General features: G+C 46.0%; 1 protein-coding gene across 1 annotated transcript; it reads left to right on the forward strand.

The window, feature by feature from the left end:
* Positions 1 to 244: 244 nt before the first annotated feature.
* Positions 245 to 15,843, forward strand: Rab2 (RAS oncogene family member Rab2). The gene is made up of 7 exons (XM_077686471.1): positions 245 to 402; positions 951 to 1,022; positions 1,096 to 1,163; positions 6,521 to 6,603; positions 6,681 to 6,773; positions 8,910 to 9,090; positions 14,308 to 15,843. Exons 1-7 carry the CDS (start codon positions 357 to 359, stop codon positions 14,401 to 14,403), a joined length of 639 nt encoding a protein of 212 aa, XP_077542597.1. The 5' UTR covers positions 245 to 356; the 3' UTR covers positions 14,404 to 15,843.
* Positions 15,844 to 17,611: the final 1,768 nt, after the last annotated feature.

Raw genomic sequence — 17,611 nt, forward strand, 5'->3', positions numbered from 1 at the left:
TGGCTGAAAAAGATCATGACTTGGGCAGGATTTGTTAACCGGGCACTCGCGCCTTAATCGCGCAGCTGCTAGTTGCGCATTCAAGAATGTGCGAGTTGCAGCTCGTTTACGAGGACCGATAAGATTAAAAGACTTCCTGGGGCGCATAATTTGCTGCGCATTCGGCTGTGCAAAATAACGTAATAATTCAACGGCCTTGGATCAGTGGAGGCACTTATTGATAGCTCGTTGGTAGCGCCGCCTACGCATTTAGTGTGGCAGGTGCGCGTGACGTCAGTGTCAGAATCGCTCGTCGAGCGAACAGCTAGTGTTCCGAAGCTTGTGTTGTGGTCTGGGAGTGCAACAGTTTTGCAAGGATGTCATACGCGTACCTATTCAAATACATAATTATTGGAGATACAGGTAAGGGCTTCGAGATGTCCTGGTAGATGCGCATGCTTTTCTTGCCTGATCTTGCCGTTTCTTGGCTGTGACGCGTTTCGTAACATCGAAGTTGGTAACGCCAAAATGGCGACTGGCTAATACTCGAACACCTCTTTGGTCTCTTGGGCTGTTTCGGTAACTTGGAGTTGTTATCATGGTGCCTGGTTTTCTTATAACGGCCAAAACTGTGCGTGGATATGTTCGGATTTTTCAGCTAAAGTTCGGAACGTCTACAAGTCAGGTACAGATGGTTCGGTTGTCTGAATCCGACATGAAGGCCTTTCATGCTACTGTACTCTTTTTGCCATGTATATTCGGCCGACTGGTGGAAATTAAGTCTATGTAATAATAAGCTATAATGGAGTTATTCGATTTCTCTCAATAGCCTTATGATGGCCACCGCGTCTGTACCGATCGAGGCTGGAGCTGTTTGAATGAACTTGCTTTCGATATTCGATTGTCCGCTGCTTTCAATAACAGCTGTTGCGCATCGCGTTGGCTTGTTTAATATTTGCTTTTGCCCGCAGGCGTGGGCAAGTCCTGCCTTCTACTTCAGTTCACAGATAAGCGCTTCCAACCCGTACATGACCTGACGATTGGTATGTTTTTGGGCGCACGGCTCTGCGCATTTTCTGTCAACTAATTTTACATGACTTCTCTTCTTGTTTGTAGGGGTTGAGTTCGGTGCCCGCATGATCACTATTGATGGAAAACAGATCAAGCTGCAAATTTGGGATACGGTAAATATTTTCTGTTCACTACGACAAAAGCACTACGTAGGTGTATGAAGGGGAGGCATGGTGAAGCTTTGGTGAGGGGTGCGCAAACATGTTAATAGGCAATTTTATTTCCCTCGCAGCCACTTCGTTTGCAATTAAGAAGTGTCTTCTGATGCATTCAGAAAACATTTCTTATGCCGTGGTTCCAGATTGATCATTCTTGTCTGTTGAACACATCAAAGAGATAATGAAGCTTCGGTTAAAATGCATGTATTCGTCTCGCTGCGTATGTGTAGGGATTTTTAATAAGCATGTTAGAGAATGCCAAGAAAGGTGTGAAGCTGGTAGATGAAGATGTCAGTGGGATTGTGAAAGGAATAGAAAGGAAGGAAATGGCCTATCTCTCACTTTATATTTAAGAGCCTGTATTTTGCATTTTTTAGTGAACTGCAAACCGTACGTATCTGCCTTGGTATCATTTTTGAGAGTTAGCTGCTTATTGAGTAGTGTTTTGCATCAAAAGATGCATTTCAGACTTTTAGCTGGCACAAAGCATACACTAGCAGCCAAAGAGAATTGAATAACTTTTTTCAGAGGGCAAACAGATGTGTAATACAATAAGCAGCAAACTGTACATGCATACTGGTCTGAGTCCTTGAAAAAAAAATATCAAAAATTAAATTGTGGCTTGTGCCCTCATCTACCACTTTTGTTGGAGCGTCTTGGATAAAATACTCTTGCTCCATTGCATTGTGAAGTTTGTGGTGGTTACATCAGGGGTGCTTCACTAAGTGATTGGTATGCTGTGAAACAATGGTGTACTTGACAAGTTTAGATGAAATGTCCATTGTATGTTGCAAATGTTTGATGTCGCTTGACAAATATTAGACAGAAAATTAGTGCATAAAACACTGCCTTGATTGCCTGTGAAAGTTAAGGGACTCAAAAGAAGTTTAAAAAAAATTGTGTGGTCAGTCCTGACAATAACTGCATGCATCGTGGTGCAACAATATCTGGCAATAAGTCCTTGGTACTCTGAAGATAAAAATCAAATCATTGCCATCTTTTGTAAAATGCTTGCGTCCCATTCGTGAAACATGAACACTAAAACTACTCAAGTCTGTGCATCAGTTGCAGCCCCAGGCCCCTATGTATTGAAGACTTGAGATTAAAGTTAGCCTGGTGATCATGCATTATCCGCTCAGTCCTCACTTCTGCTGCCATAAAAATTAGTGTTACACTATGTCAAAAATAGTGTAAAATAAGAGCCCAAGTGCACACGAATTTTATTTCATGGACGTGCTCCTGACAAGTGTTGTGTTGGGCCAGAACATTGTAAGAACAAGGTCGTAAAATTTGCACCCTGTTCCCGGAAGAGCAGTTCTCGGCTGGCTAGGAACTGCTTTGTGCACAGAGACATGATGCCGTCTCTCCAATAGTTGCCTGCTCCGGAACGTGGCAGCCCTATCGGGAAATGTGTTCCCGTAATTTTACACCTGCGAGCCTTCTGTAGTTGAAAGCGCCACCTCGTTCTGTATCTATCTGCAAGAGGCAAGCCCGTAACGTTACTCCCGCTGGCCTGTTTTGCTATGGCACCGACAAAGCACTCTAAAGCAGATGCATTGCACACTTATCAACAGTCGGTGGCTGTGAAACAACTCATTCGACGACAGTTGTCCTATTGTGGACTGTGCAGAGCCTTTGCCGTAATAGTGCAGGAGAGAGCTGAAACTATCTTGATGCTTTTTTTAACAAGAATTTGTAAGTGTGAAGCTATCAGTGCTTTTTGGAGTTCTGGAACAGGAATATACTTGTCACGTTCAAAGCAGGTTTTCAGTAGTTGAGTGGGGTTGTTCTCAGCAAAGTTGTCAAAACTTGTCAGATTTCTGACGCTGTGCATTCTCAAGCAAGATGCATCGTTTCTGTAGATCCTGTAGAAAATTCACATGCACCAATGAAGAGGGACTCACCTGATAACAAAAATAGGTGATTTGTTCATGCCGTAATATCCCAAAAAATTTTTTCTGGGGCTTTTTATGAATGGTTTCGTGTATTATATTAGTAAAAAGTATTTGGATTTGGGGTGTAAAATGGCATATTTTTTCTTTAGTTTTGTGAGTTGAATCCTTTCCAGAAAACAAACAGGAATATTAGTAGAGGTCTTTATGCAGATATGGTTGTCTAATAATTGTCTGCAACTGAATTGCATTTATTTACACTGTGCAAAGGTGGCTTTTACAGTTCACTATTGCTTGCTCTTATGCTTCATCTGTGGTCTTCTGCAAAAGTCGTGCATGCATCACGTAAAATATCATCACACACTGCAGCCACCACAGGTTCGAGCAGTGCAAGTAGCAAGGGGCACGTGATGATAGCCCGGTGCCTGCATGATTTGTGTGTGGCGCATGTCTGTGGCGCACCACTAAGTACCACAGACATCGTCACACTCGCCATAACACACACACAGGTCATACAACGCAAAATGTCCATGGCCCCCAAATGCAGCCATAACTGGCTATGGGGCGCCGTGTGGACCTCTTGCTCCATGGATTGGGGAAGTGTGTTCCGTCCTCATTTAGCTGTCCTGTTTATACTCGACAAGCAACAGCACTTAAGAGGTGCTCACCGCGCCACTGCATGGCGTGGTGTAAGCTGCAGGGGGTTGCACAAGTTGTGTAGACTCGTGCTGGAAGTCAGACACCACAGTGCACATTATCCCACGTCGCTTGCTTGAAGGCTGCAAGGGGGGGGCCTTGCATTTGCAGCTTCTGCTGCGACGCACACGCAACATCGCATTACCTACACGGGAAACAGCATACACACGCTATGGCTACAGCTAGAAGGCTGTGTTGTTGTGAATGGCTCATGCTGTGTTCTGATTCGCTTCTGCGCCCTTCAAACTCATTTATGTCCCAAGCAGCACAAGCGAAGTAGAAGTGATAAATTAAGGTTCAGGATGAATGTCTAACCCCGTGCTTGCATGTCCCTGATGGTGAGCTGCAGAGGCATGCAGACAACAGGGCATGAGAAATGCAAGTAAGTGCACTGGCCGCACTCTGTGCTAAAAAGGACCCCAGTTAGCCTTTTGAATGGGTGCAGAAGTGGGAGCAAAATTTATTTGCCTCACTCTGAGGCTGGGGCCATACAATGCAGTAGATGTGGCATGTCCTCCAGCCAAGCCTCTGAGAAGCTCAGTGGACTTGCAAGCACTGGATAGAACTATTGTGGCAAACCTTGTGAATGTGTCCACTGTGGACTGTGTGCCTTGGCAAGAGACGACAAGAGCGAGGTCAGGGATATAACCGAATAGGCTGGAGTGGCTGTGGCGTGGCGATGTTTTACCGCGTAATGGTCCCTCACACACCTCGGTTTCTTCAGAACTTATAAAAAATTGGTCCCCCAGCAGTGGACGCAGGATCTTGAGGGATGCTTTCTAGCAATCAGGGCACATACTTGAAAGCGAGGGCTTCTATTGCTCCCTTCCACGGAGGGCTGTCAAGAATAAATGGCTTTGGTTCAGTGTTTCACCAGTTGAGCGGCATGACCAGATGTTCTCTTGTCTTTTTGTGTGTGTGTGTGTGTGTGTCCGTGTGTGCATGCGTGAATGGGAACGAAACCTGAGCTTGGAAGGGGTAGTCAGCACTTCCGTAATATCTGTAATGCTGAATCGTTTAGCCTACGATGATCGCTGTAGTATATATAAGGGAGCTGTCTTGTTCAGCAGAATGGGAACTACTAGGTGACTTGGATCTGGCTGTTAGTGCAAAAAGCAAAGGCTTCTCTTGCCCTGTTTTCAGGTAGTGGGGAAAAAAAGTTTAGCTGTCCTGTAGAGCGGTATAGGAACAACAAGGCGACCTGGGTCTGGCTGTTAGTGCAGAAAACAAATGGTGCTCTCTCCCTATCCTCAGGCAGTGGGAAAAAAGTTTTCAAAATGTTTGACCTCATTTCATTGCACGTTTGACCTCATTTCATTGGTTCACCAATGCCGGCTGCCCATAGAGAATACACCAAGCTTTTACAAATTATATTCTAACATTGGGTTATGCTTAACGAGGTTCAGAGGCCTTTTTGGTGGTAGCGCAGATTTGGCCACTGGTTTATGGATCTTTGGCAGCCAGCTGGCTACCAGGGCAAAAACGTCTTGGCTGCTCTGGCAGCCTGCAAGGAGCCAGGTTTGCTCACCTCAAGAAAATTGAAAGCTTTGTGGCGCCACTCTGGAAGTGACATGAGTTACCCGAGCAAAATTCACAGCCGCCTCTTGCTCTAGCAACCCATGGGTAGCCATAAGTAGAATAGAGAAAGCCCAGTGCATACTTCGTCACAAGAGGCTTCCAGAATGTGCTAGCAGTGCGAACAATTATCTCTTGCTATGACTGCTTTCTGGTCACCTCTTTTAGTCGAGCGAGTGTTATCCCCTCATATACGAAATTGTCAGGCAGTAAGCTTATTTAAATCACCACCGTCAAATAATGATTTGGTCTGTACGACATGAGTTTATTCTTTTTAAATTTGGATCGGGTGTGTTAAGGCAAAAAACTCTGCAACTGCCATACGATTAACCTAAATACCATTACAGTAACTGAACAGTGTAAACAATGACTCAGCAATATGAATTGTATAGCAGATTTAGAAGCAATGCAAAATGTTATAATGCCGTTAAAATGAGCAATTTGGCTTCCAGTTACATGCAAAGCTGGTTGCAAACTTTTTTTGAAATGTGGGAAATGCAGAAGTCGAAATTGCGGCAAAACCCTGCTTCAACCAATTTTCTCAAGGGGGTGTTAAACATACCTATTGCGCATACCTATTGCGCTGAGGGGGGATTACGGCCCGTGGAACAGTGACATAATAGAGTGCAGGGAATACATAAAATGTGAGAGAGGCATATCTAAGTGAAATGAAAATCCCTTTAGTATGCGCATTAATCATAACAGTGTTGATGCAAAGGGGTGTGGAGTGCAGATGCCCCATCTGCATTCCCCTACGTCGTACTACATAGTGCTGCATTGTCTTCTTTTGCAACCTGCTTTCACCCACTGTGCCATCCGGGGGTTGACGGCTGCCTGAGGCCAAGAGTGAGGTTCCTCATTCGAAGCTGGGCACTCTTGACTCATGGTGCAATAGAAATTGCCTGTGCACACATTTGACGCTCGTGAAGGCACCCAGGCAGCATTCAGGATTACACTGCAACACGTCTCATTGGGGGATTTAAATTCTCTAAGCTTTGTTATCGGATCGATGTGTAATTGGTTTGAGTATCCACATGAGTTTGTTGCGCCGGTCTGTCGTTGGTCTGAAGTCAGTTTGTGCGGAGCATCATTTGTTTTCCTCCTAGGGGAGTCGTGCCTAATGCTGCAAGTTTTCTGCATGTTTTTCAGGCTGGACAGGAAGCATTCCGCTCGATCACTCGATCCTACTACCGGGGAGCAGCCGGAGCTCTGCTCGTGTATGACATCACGCGGTGAGTCTTCTGGGGTCCTTTGAGTGGTCTTGTGGGGTGTATTGCGCGCACTGATGATGGCCAGTGTGAATTTTCAGGAGGGACACCTTCAACCACCTGACCACTTGGCTGGAGGATGCTCGCCAGCACTCCAACTCAAACATGGTGATCATGCTCATTGGGAACAAAAGGTGAGTGTGGCCACTGGAGCTGGAAATACTTGTTTGCGCTGGCATGATGCTCTCGAAAGGAGCAGAGAACGGAATAGAGTGGTGACGTGCAACCAGTGAAAGCATGTTAGTGAAAAGGGCATCACTTAGCTTTTGTTGGAGACAAAGTGGGCTGGAATCCGTATTGTAGCATTGATGTACAGAAAAGACTGATATCAGTAGTGTTTTATTTCACTGTTAGCGGAATGTTGTTCTGCAGCTGTAGTTTTCAGAGAATGCTGCAGGCAACCTTGGGTACAGAGCCTTTTTGCGCAAGTTGTATGGGCTGTCGTGGCAGCGTGCCAAAACTTCTCCGTGCGCGTGTTTAGCAGAAATTGTGCATGTTACTGCCAGGCTTCGATACACCATCCTATTGCTTTCCCACTTATCAGTTCTCATTGGAAAAGACGAGTTTGTGGAAATTACCTAATGTACCAGTGCTGTGGCAAATGACTTTAGTCTGGAATTTCTGTACATATTTTGGCATGAGTAGATAAAAGCCCTGGTATACTGAGGTAACAGGTTGAGTAGAGCTTTGTTGATGCAATGCTGGGGAAAACGTACTATCTGTGAAAACGTATGGTCCACTGCTGTAAAAAAATGCAGTCAAGAGAGACAAGCACAAGCATTTAGCGGTCCCCTTGAAAATTTTTCAATGTTTGCTGGCACATGGTGCAGCCCTTTTGAGAGCAAGAGCTGCTTTCCTATACGTTGCAAAGTTCTGTCGCTCACACCTATACAATGGCATTTGCATAGTTTCGGCAATGAACAGGAGGTTTGGATTTTGCGGTCCTTACACCTAGGACGTGAGCATTTTTGATGGTGATCAAGGCTACAAATGGCATGTGTCGTCTATAATGCATCAGAACCACATTCATTTTTGGGAAGAGGGTGAAGAAATTTCTTGGAAGGAGCGACCAAGAAAATGTGATAGCCCCCTCCCCTTTTTTTTTCATTAGGTATTTGTTTAGAACTATCTTCTACTAAATGCTAATAATCGTCTTGAAGCATTGCTATGTGTGGAATCTATAGCAGAATAAGAGAAGAGGCTTTTATAGACTGCTTTCAAAAAATTTTGAATGCTCTACTTGGCAATACCATGCATTTCATACACTTCTTGAGCTTAGCATGCAAGACATTTTCTGCACGATTTCAGGGGCATTTGATTGGTTGGGGGCACATTGCAAACAATATCAGATAATAAAAAGTGGTTTGGTAGCAACTAGGATGTCCATACATAAACAGTGATGACTTCTAAAAAATGCACTGACGATTGCTATACTCCCTAATGGGAAATTTGTGTGCAGCGCAAACTGCAGTCTTCTTGGTCACGGCGCATAGATCTGCTGCATCTCAGGAAGTTATCGCATGATCAGCGAATGCACGGTGGCGTGCGCTACGGTGCTGTTATCTCGCAGCGCTTTGCCACCGCCGGCGACCATGTTGCTGCAAAGTGTGCTTGAACCTCCCGCGCAAATCTCGCGTGGTTCGGATGGGCCATGCACAGAGTAGTAGCGTCTGCCGAAAGTGTGAGGGGGAAGGCTGTGAGAGAGATGGCGCCATAGCAGCGCATGCCACCCTCCTCCTGACAGTTTCACCAGACTCTCCGACGAGCATCTCGTGCGGGCTCAGCATACTGCCCTTCCCCGCGCACTGTCGCCACAACTTCCTGTGCCGTTTCTTCCTGCCTTCATTCGCCCAGTTACAGCACCGCTACCAAACCACACTAGCAACCGCCAGAGTGGTTGCGCACTAAAGTAACATATTCAGGGTCAAGATATTCTCAAAGAAGACTTGCAGGTGTCTCGGTTGAGGAACTGTTCCAAAGGGGGCCATCTTTGTCTGATTGGTTTCCCTTCTATTATAAGCACCTAGTTATATAGCAAAGCAAGCCAAGCAACAGGCTATTGCCCCCCTCCCCCCCCCCCTCTCGCTCTCTCGGCTGGATCCTGATGTGCTTTACTGCTCTGCTGCTTGCAGTGGCATGTCATTTTAAGCTAAAGCATAGCAGAGCGCACAGGATTTGTTTCGTTGACATGGGTGTCCCTCATTACTTCCTGCTGTGTGATCACGTTGCGTTGTGTTGAGACGTCAATTCTTGTGGTCTGCGGGGTGCAGTGACCTGGAGACTCGACGGGAGGTCAAGAAAGAAGAGGGTGAAGCCTTTGCCCGAGAGCACGGACTCATCTTCATGGAGACTTCAGCCAAAACTGCAGCCAACGTTGAGGAGGCTTTCATCAATACGGCCAAGGAAATCTATGAGAAAATTCAGGAAGGCGTCTTTGACATAAACAACGAGGTAATGTAAGGGGGGTGAAGGGGGTGGGGATGTTTATTACAGGAAATGTGCTAACAGGCCTTCTAGCTTGTATGGAGAAATTAAACAAAAAGGTTAAAGTTGGCTATAGTGAGATGTGCTGCATTTGCGATAAATGTTTTTGTTGAGAGTGACCAGGCATGTACGGCTGCAATACTTTGAAGTGCTACACAACAGAAGAAGATTATTAGTTCTTAGTGAAAAATTCGAACACAATGTATAGTTATTTTGAATAGAATACTGGCACCAATTTTTGAGGTTGACATTATTATACAGTTGGTTCCTCCACCCGCTAGGGTACGCTAGGTCTAAAGCACGAATAGCCTGCATTGCGTGGAATGTTTTAATTGATTACATTTATTGCGTCTAACCCAGCAGCTCAGTAAGCGACACCCTGCAAATGAACATCAAGTGTGACATGTGCCCATATAAATGAAAACATGTCTACGTAGCCTGTTGTCTCCCTTATAGCAGGAATTCATGACCACTTCACCCACGCAGCTTGGCAAGCAGTGGTGGGGTTCTAGCAGCAGTCACAAACTGATGCAGTTAGCTGCTGTTACAGGTCATTGGTATTCACCAGAATGGAACTTAAGTTCCGTGTGCGAGAAAGGAGCTGGTAATGTGGCCGAAAATCGCACCAGGAGTCATTCGTGCTGCTAGTGAAAACCCGCGATGGTAGGCCTTAACCATTTCATACCTTGGCTGCCCTGAAGGCTTTAAGCCAGCTGCCATAGGTGGGCCCCTCGCTGTCGGCACAGTAATTAGGCCGCGCCCATGAAGCAGGATGATTGACCTGCTGAGGCAGACATGGCCACCAGCATGCATGTGAGGGCAATCTTCGGGTGTTGAGTACTGCTGATGGGCTGTACGCACACAAGGACCAAAGAACTAGGGGCTGTGGTGGAGGCCTTCCATATCACTAAGCTTTCAGAAGGGTGCAGCGGCCAAGCATTAGTGGTCTTGCACCAAAAGGAAATAATGTATCTCGATGTGTCTTGAAAAAAAAAAGTGTCCCATGTGGAAACAATCTTCTTTTTTTTATGATTTTTGTTGGTTGATATATATATATATATACATATAGCATCTCATAGGCCATGCATCTTTGGTACTTAATTTGTTTAATTAAGTATCAAATATCAAATAAATTTAATTTGTTTTTGCACGATTTTTATAATAGGAATCATTGGAAACTGCATTTTAATCTGCTTGTCTTTGTAAAAAAGCATTAAATGTAGGTGTGTACAAATATTGAAATTGTCCAATCCAATACAAATTAAAGACAGGCTTTGAATAGCAAATTGGCTATTCATTAGAAATTTAGTAATGGGGAAAAACTGCAGGAGCAGGGCATCATGGTCGTTCAGTCTTTCTTGTATGTCGATGGGGGCAGTTGTGAGTATTGATGCCGAAGAACGAGGATTACCAGACACCCACCCACAGAGGCTGTCGCACCAGCCAGTGACTGTGTCTGCAAGTTGGGCCCTGACCTTAGTGCGCTTCGAGTTAAAATGCAGGAGACGAAAAGCCTTGTTCAATGCAGTAACCCTTGGAGGGTTAATAAAAATTCCAGCCTCCATCATTGTAAAAGGCCTACATTGTGGCACACTACCCACCGTGGTGGCTAAGTGGCAAAGGCGTAATGCTGCATGGTGGCTGGCAAAGCACCTATAGTTCATTCCACAATCTAGGTGCAGCACTGTGGAGGCTACATTGTTGTCAACAGCCCGCCCCCTCAGGGCGCCTAACTCACCGCGCCCAAGTCACCGCGAAGTAAGCGACAAAAGGCGCCGGGCCTTCCGGTTCCACTTGCAGAGATGGGAGAAGGTAATGCCCCTTCACGGCGAGTTAGGCGCCCTCAGTGGGCGCACTGTTGACAACAATTAGCCCCCAAAGTGCTGCACCTAGCTTGTGGTATGAACTATAGAACTGCTTGTCTAACTTAACAGAAAAAAAGAGGGTGGGGGAATGTGCTCTCCTTTAAGGAATTAACTGGTCATCATCCAGCTATGTATGTACCCTATCTGGAGGGTTAATTGAGCCAGTGGCAGTAATTCTGTAGATGTTTGAAAAGATGTTTATTTGCAGTGTGATCAGTATTTTTGAAAGTGGCACATGTAAGTGTGAGCGACGATGGCCCTACACTGAAGGTTCGGGTAATGCAACAGGTAAATTGTTTCGTGCATTTCGAATAGGTCTTGGTGTGCTTGACAAACTTAGCACTATCGCATTAGTGAACATGAACACAGCAGTTTATTTTTTATAATTTGCACTCTCAGGGGTGAGACAGCTGTTCATATTGCACAGTTTTGGTACAGCGCCATTTTCCTGCTCCAGGCTGCTCGAAAACAGCTTGAAAAGCAAAGATTTCAATGCGCATGTCAGTTTCGGCATGGAAAAGGCAGAGTTGACAACATGGTTTTCCAAGCAGCCCATAGGTGGTGCTGCTTTTTGGCTGGGACGGGGCGATTGTGTTCTGATGCTAGATTTGCTTGTGTCGTAAGTTGATCCGATGCTAGAGTGAGGTAGATTTGGGTACTTGTCCATCTAAGTGCAGGCACTGCTTGTTTTGTGTCTGCAAGATAACGAATACATGCGTTGCTGGCAGCGAGAACAGCTTTGCTGGTTTTCAGCCTAGCAGGTGCCCCAATTACCTGGAAATGCAGTTAGAGGGAGGGCAGAAGGCACACAACTGGAAACTTCCTGCCTAAGGGCAAAGGGTCTGTTGTGTCCCCGTGGTCACTGCCGAGCTGATGCGGGGGTACACTAAAAAAGGCGGTTTACTCTGGCAAAAGAAACAAGCACTGCTTTTGTTGAGTGGCGTGTGCCCTCGTAGGCAACTCTAATGGGCACAGGTCCCGGGGGCCTGAACGCTCCCTCGCAAGTTGCGTTCCTGCACAGTACAGACACAACATGCCCCCCACACACATACACACACACACACACATGCATGCACGCATGCACACGCACACACACACCTACCTGAGAAGATCCCCTTGTCGGGAGGTCCTCTGCTGGCTGGCAAAGGTGGTCAAGACCGTTCTTTCACTCCCTCATGGAAGCTCAGATGTGGAAAGAGGCTTTAGCGGAAGCAAGCACCTTCTAGAAGGGCCCCTCATTGTGGCCAACATCAATAGAATGCACCAGATAAAAAGTCACCTGTAGCGCTATAAAAAATGCCACTAAAGTTCTGCTGACCGCGGATTTTGGCAGGAGTGTCAAGCAGTCCCGGGCAAAGTATGCTGAAAGGCTCAGCTTCTAAAGTGAGCAACAAGCAGAAAGTGGCAGGAGATGTCGCCGCAGAAGAACTCGGGCTGACAGGCAGGAAGGTCTTGGAAGACTGAGTAACGTCGAGCAGATCAGGCGCCGAAGAGCTCATGAGTTCAGGAATTAAGCAGAGCGACCTCAACAAGGTACAAAGTGGCCAAGTGCTACTTCAGAAAGGCAACACAGACCAAAAGCAGGCTATTCAAGAGCTTGCAGAGTTTGATAAGAAAGCAGATAAGTTGTGGCATTGATGTAATGCCCAAATAAAATCTGTTTGAGCATGCAGTTCGACTTGTTTATTTGCCCGGCCTCAACATTCATACTTACAGCATTTGGCCTAAAAATGAGTAACTAAAAGAGTCACTTGTGCCTTCACCCAAGGCATAATTTACCCTCTAAAAAAGTTTTTTTTTTTATAGTACTCTGCTCTTGTTCTGCGCCAAAAGTGGGCTTTTGTGCTCCAAAACGCAGTTTTTTGTGCTACAAAAAGTGCTCCAAAAACTGTTCTAGCGCTCCCACCCCCGAACGCCCAACAGCGGGACTGGTTATGCAAGTAATAGTTGATGTATGTAAAGTGAAATTTAATGCCAAAAGTGAGGTGGCTAAACATAGCAACGTTACTCAAATTGTGATCGGGTTGAATGTGCACCTCGGGAACTGAAATGAGAGGACTGGTAGGGTGCAACGACCACCACCTCACTTTGCACAATGCAGGCTGGGGTCAAAAAAAAGGGGGGGGGGGGGGGGGGCCTTACGATTGCAGCATTTTTCAACTTGGTATTTTTAACAGCACTTTGCTTTGTCTATGCATACAACTTCAATGCAATCTAAGAAGTTTGCAAGAAGGTAGTGCATTTCATACCTCTTTATACTCTGTTAAAAACATTTTCTCTAGAGGCTATTTAAATGTTGTGTATTCCAAACTGACTTGAAAGTGTACTTGTCCCCCAAAGTTGCTACAAATTAGATTTTTTAAGCTTCTACCCGCCACGGTGGCTCAGTGGCTAAGGTATTGTGCTACTGAGCACGAGGATGCGGGTTGGATTCCCGGCCGGGGCGGCCGCTTTTTTGATGGAGGCGAAAAGCAAAAACGCCCGTGTGTTCGACATTTCAGCGCACGTTAAAGATCCCCAGGTGGTCAAAATTAATCCGGAGCCCTCCACTATTGTGCGCCTCATCACCTGCGTTGCGTCGGCGCGTTAAAAACCCAAAAATCAAATTTTTTTTTTAGCTTCTAAGACGACATAATTAATGTCGTGAACTGCTCCAAATCAGGCTTCTGCTCCAAAATCAAAATTTCGCTGCTTCAAAAACTGATTTCAAATCTGTGGGAACTGTCTCAACCCTGCACTCTGATAACTGCAGAACAGGCGGGTGTAAGTGCGTGTTCGTGACACAGGTAAGTGGCTGGTTTTGGGGGGTTGGTGCACTCACAAATGAAAAAAGGTGCCTTCATTTCCACCTTCTCCTGGCTTGTGTTCTGATGCTAGATTTGCTTGTGTCGTAAGTTGATCCAATGCTACAGTGAGGTAGATTTAATTTAACTACATTTAAGCACACAATATGAAACACGGGCAGCCTGATTTTTAAGTTGAGCCTGGTTCACTGCCAATGGGCTGCAATGCAGTTACTGTGCAGGCGATTATTGCTTTTAGTAGACAAACAATTCAGTTAGCTTTAGGGGCATGTCTCGCATATTTCTCTAGTCAGAATAATTACCGCCAAAGAGACTTGGAATAGTGGAAACGCTACGACTCAGTGGCACACTTTGCGACTCGCCGAAATATTATTGCTAGGCCTAATCATGCTGGAAGTGCTGAGTTCCCGTGTCATATACGCTTGAGTATGGAAGTGTATGAGCAGCGGACGTAGCTGTGAAGTGTGGCGCCAACACCCGGGGCCAACCCTGATGTGTCCTGTGGTGTATTGCAGGCTAACGGCATCAAGATTGGGCCCCAGCATTCGCCCACCAACCCTAGCATGCCGTCCAGCGGTGGCGGAGCAAGTGCCGGGGGTGGCTGCTGCTGAGCTCCACACGCCGCTAAAGAGGAGATCGGCTCACACGGGGCGCTTGTTTCCTTTCTTTCCTTTCCCCCTTTTTTTTTTCTTTGGCTACACCGATACACACGTACATATATATCCTGTAACAGTACATGTGTGCATGTGTGTGTGTAAATACACAAAGATATCTGTGTACGCGTACTATTCTGTCCCCATGGTTGTACACAGCATGCTGAAGAAAACACACGAGGTTTTGGGGAAGGGTAAAGTGAAATTTGGGGTTGGGTAGGGACAGAGTGCTTTATGTACCCCCCTTTATTTTTCTGTCGTTCCTGCTGCTTCCATTACATTTTGTGCCTCTTCCTTTTGTCTGCCCTGTTTTTCTCGCACCCTGAGTGCTGCACTTACTATTTATTTTTATTTTTTGCTATTGAAATTCCTTGCTAGCAAATTTTCTGTGTGAATGTACAAACAACTTCACAGAAAAAGTGTCTGCAGTTGGAGTGACTCTGTCCTTCAGGGAAGCAAAAGAAAAGTGAAACTTTCCAAAAGAAAGCCAAAGTTTCTAAGGGGCATGGTCAGAACAGCGCAGTTTGCACACCTCCTGTATGCCTTGCCTTGAAAGGAGTGTTTCCAAGAAGTAGTACAGTGTGTGCTTTGCATTGTATGCTGTCCTGAGGGGTAGTTAAAGCATTGCTTCTGTCTTGTTTGACCTGAGTGGCTAACTTTTTGTGATGCAGTACTAGTCATAAACATTCCCTACTTTGTACTGGTTTCTTGTGCTACATGAAGTTGGAACAAAATTGTGTGTTTTGCGTGCAACTTCATTCAACCTTTCATGGTACTCCCCTGTGAGCTTTATGCTTTGTGCTTGCCAGCTGTACATAATTTCGTAAGGCCTCGTATGACTGTGCTACAAATAATCTCTGGAGGTAGCTTGGGCGATGCGACGGGTGGGAAAGAGCAAGTTTTTATGAGGAGTGAGTGGCGTAGTAGTAATGGCATGCTCCTGTGCTTAATCCTGTTGGCTGGCATACCTGTCCGTTCGGAATAAATTGGTTTTAACCTAACACATGACACTGCTTGCCACTTTGAGCAGATGAAGCTCAGCTCTGGCTTATTTTGTGCATTGGCCTGTTCAGGGGACAAATATTCTTCTACCAGTTGCTGTATCAGAGTAATTGTAAATATTGCTCTTGTAAGCTGGGGCTAATGAATGCCATCTTCCGAGACAATGAATTCGGTGTCGTTCTCTTTGAAAAAGTGATGACAATGTAACGCTGAAGTCCTTGGCGCAGCTGTTGTAAATCAACTGCTCAAGGAAACAGTGCCGTACCAAGGTGTAGCTACTATATAGTGGGTCCTCAAGGTTCCAATATGAGCCTTGAAAACGTTTTCAATGGGAAGACGTTTCTGCACGTGTTGCCATCAGGGGATTAAAATGGAAGCTTGATTTATTGCTTGAAATTGTTGTATTTGTTGTGCTGCATCACTGTGTGATTTTCTTCACCACAGCCTGCTCTGCTTCAAGGCAGCAGCTTTTCACAGAAGAGTGTTAGGTGATCACCCTTTCTGTCATGATTGCCTTCGTCGAGGCAGAATTGACGAGGGGAGGCATTTTTGACCACTGACTGAGGCTGTGGTGAACTGGTGTTTAAAGGCCAACTGCACTCAAATTTCAGCTTGGCCAAGTTTACTTTGAATATACAGTACGTACCACCAAACCAACTGGGACATGACTGGTAGCCCCGTGAAATGCGTTAACTAGAAACACTTTATATAGTTCCGTCGCAGGCAGGTCGCGCAAACAGCCATGAAGCAGAAGTGACATTACGGCCGTCCCAGCGCTTCTTCCTACGGCCAGTCAGGAGAACAGGTCGCTGGGCACGCTTTTAGGACTGCGGCGAGGGCGAAGCGTTGCACACAGGTTTGCCCCGGCCGGTCGGCTGCGCGCCGCTGCTTGCTCGCCGTTTTAGCCAGGTGGAAAGTCACTTCAGCCTGGCCGTAATGGCCGCGCTGCCCTCAATGTCGGTATCAAAATCTCCGATCTTTTATGGTCTTTTGCGCCCCGGATACGCGTATTTCAACTGTCATATTTTATATCTTGCAGTCTTTTTAGGCAGGCTATATGGAAACGTTTTCAGTAGGTTGAAGTGTTCAGTGCAGTTGGTCTTTAAGTAACATTTTTACAGTAAAAAAGGTACATGTCGACAGCAAAGGGAATATCTGCAATGTTCAGAGCGCACCGCTAGCTGGCGCTGGGTGCACACAAGGCCACGTGTCAGACTTCTAGCAGCCACCATGGGCTGTGGTGGCAGCATTTCGCCTGTACCGGAAGCCTTCTTGCTCAGTGCTAGCACCGGTAGCAGCTCAAGGAAAAGGGATGCTACAACAAGGCAACGATGGGCAACAAGACAACAAACTCCAGCAGTCCCAGTTGGCGGCCAAAAATGTTTTCTTGATTAGAAAAGAAGCTGAACCTTCATTCTTGGCAAAAATCGGTGGCGTTTGTACCATCGACACGTTGTACTCTTCATCGCATCACAGTGCCATCTTCGAGCGGGGCGCCAGGCAAGGACCGAGTGGTGTTCGTAATCGGAATAGGCCTGCAGCGTAGGAGACACCTCTCCTACGCTCGCCTCTGTAGGAGACGAGCCATGAATCTGGATTGACCCCTTCAGTGATGCCCTGCTTACCGTGCCTTTGGGGAAAACCCAGAGCTATATTAAATAACCTCAAATTATTGTTTGACAAGACAGCTCAGTTGCATTTCAACATAGCTGAAGTAGAGCATATTTATTTAGAAAGGGAGTTGGCCAGACTTGGAGTGGCTAATTAAATTGTCTTGCTTTTTGAATGAATGAGGCAACCCTTCTGTTATTTCAACGTCAATGTTAGGACCAAAGGTTGGCCAAGTGGCCAAGAAAAAAATTCCTTGGTCACTTAAGGATGCTTGCGTTCTTTGAAGGTAAAAGCGAGGGATTGCCAAAGACTCCTTTAGTGCTGCATTGTGTTTCTGTCTATTAGATTTTGTTTTTCGTCTTCTGATGCGAATTGCTTCGACAGAGAGACCACAATTCACGCAGCAGCTTCCCCACAGCCAGAGCTGCCCTTTGCATGCACCTGTTCTTTATCTGCTGTCATGTACACCTTACATAGGGCACACTTCAGACCAATAGACAGCCACGTGCCATTGCAAGACTGGTACGCACATAGGAGTGCTTGAGAGGTTACG

Source organism: Haemaphysalis longicornis, unplaced genomic scaffold, assembly GCF_048455015.1.
Source record: "Haemaphysalis longicornis isolate Haplotype H1 unplaced genomic scaffold, Haemaphysalis longicornis Haplotype H1 scaffold_1, whole genome shotgun sequence".
Taxonomy (NCBI): domain Eukaryota; kingdom Metazoa; phylum Arthropoda; class Arachnida; order Ixodida; family Ixodidae; genus Haemaphysalis; species Haemaphysalis longicornis.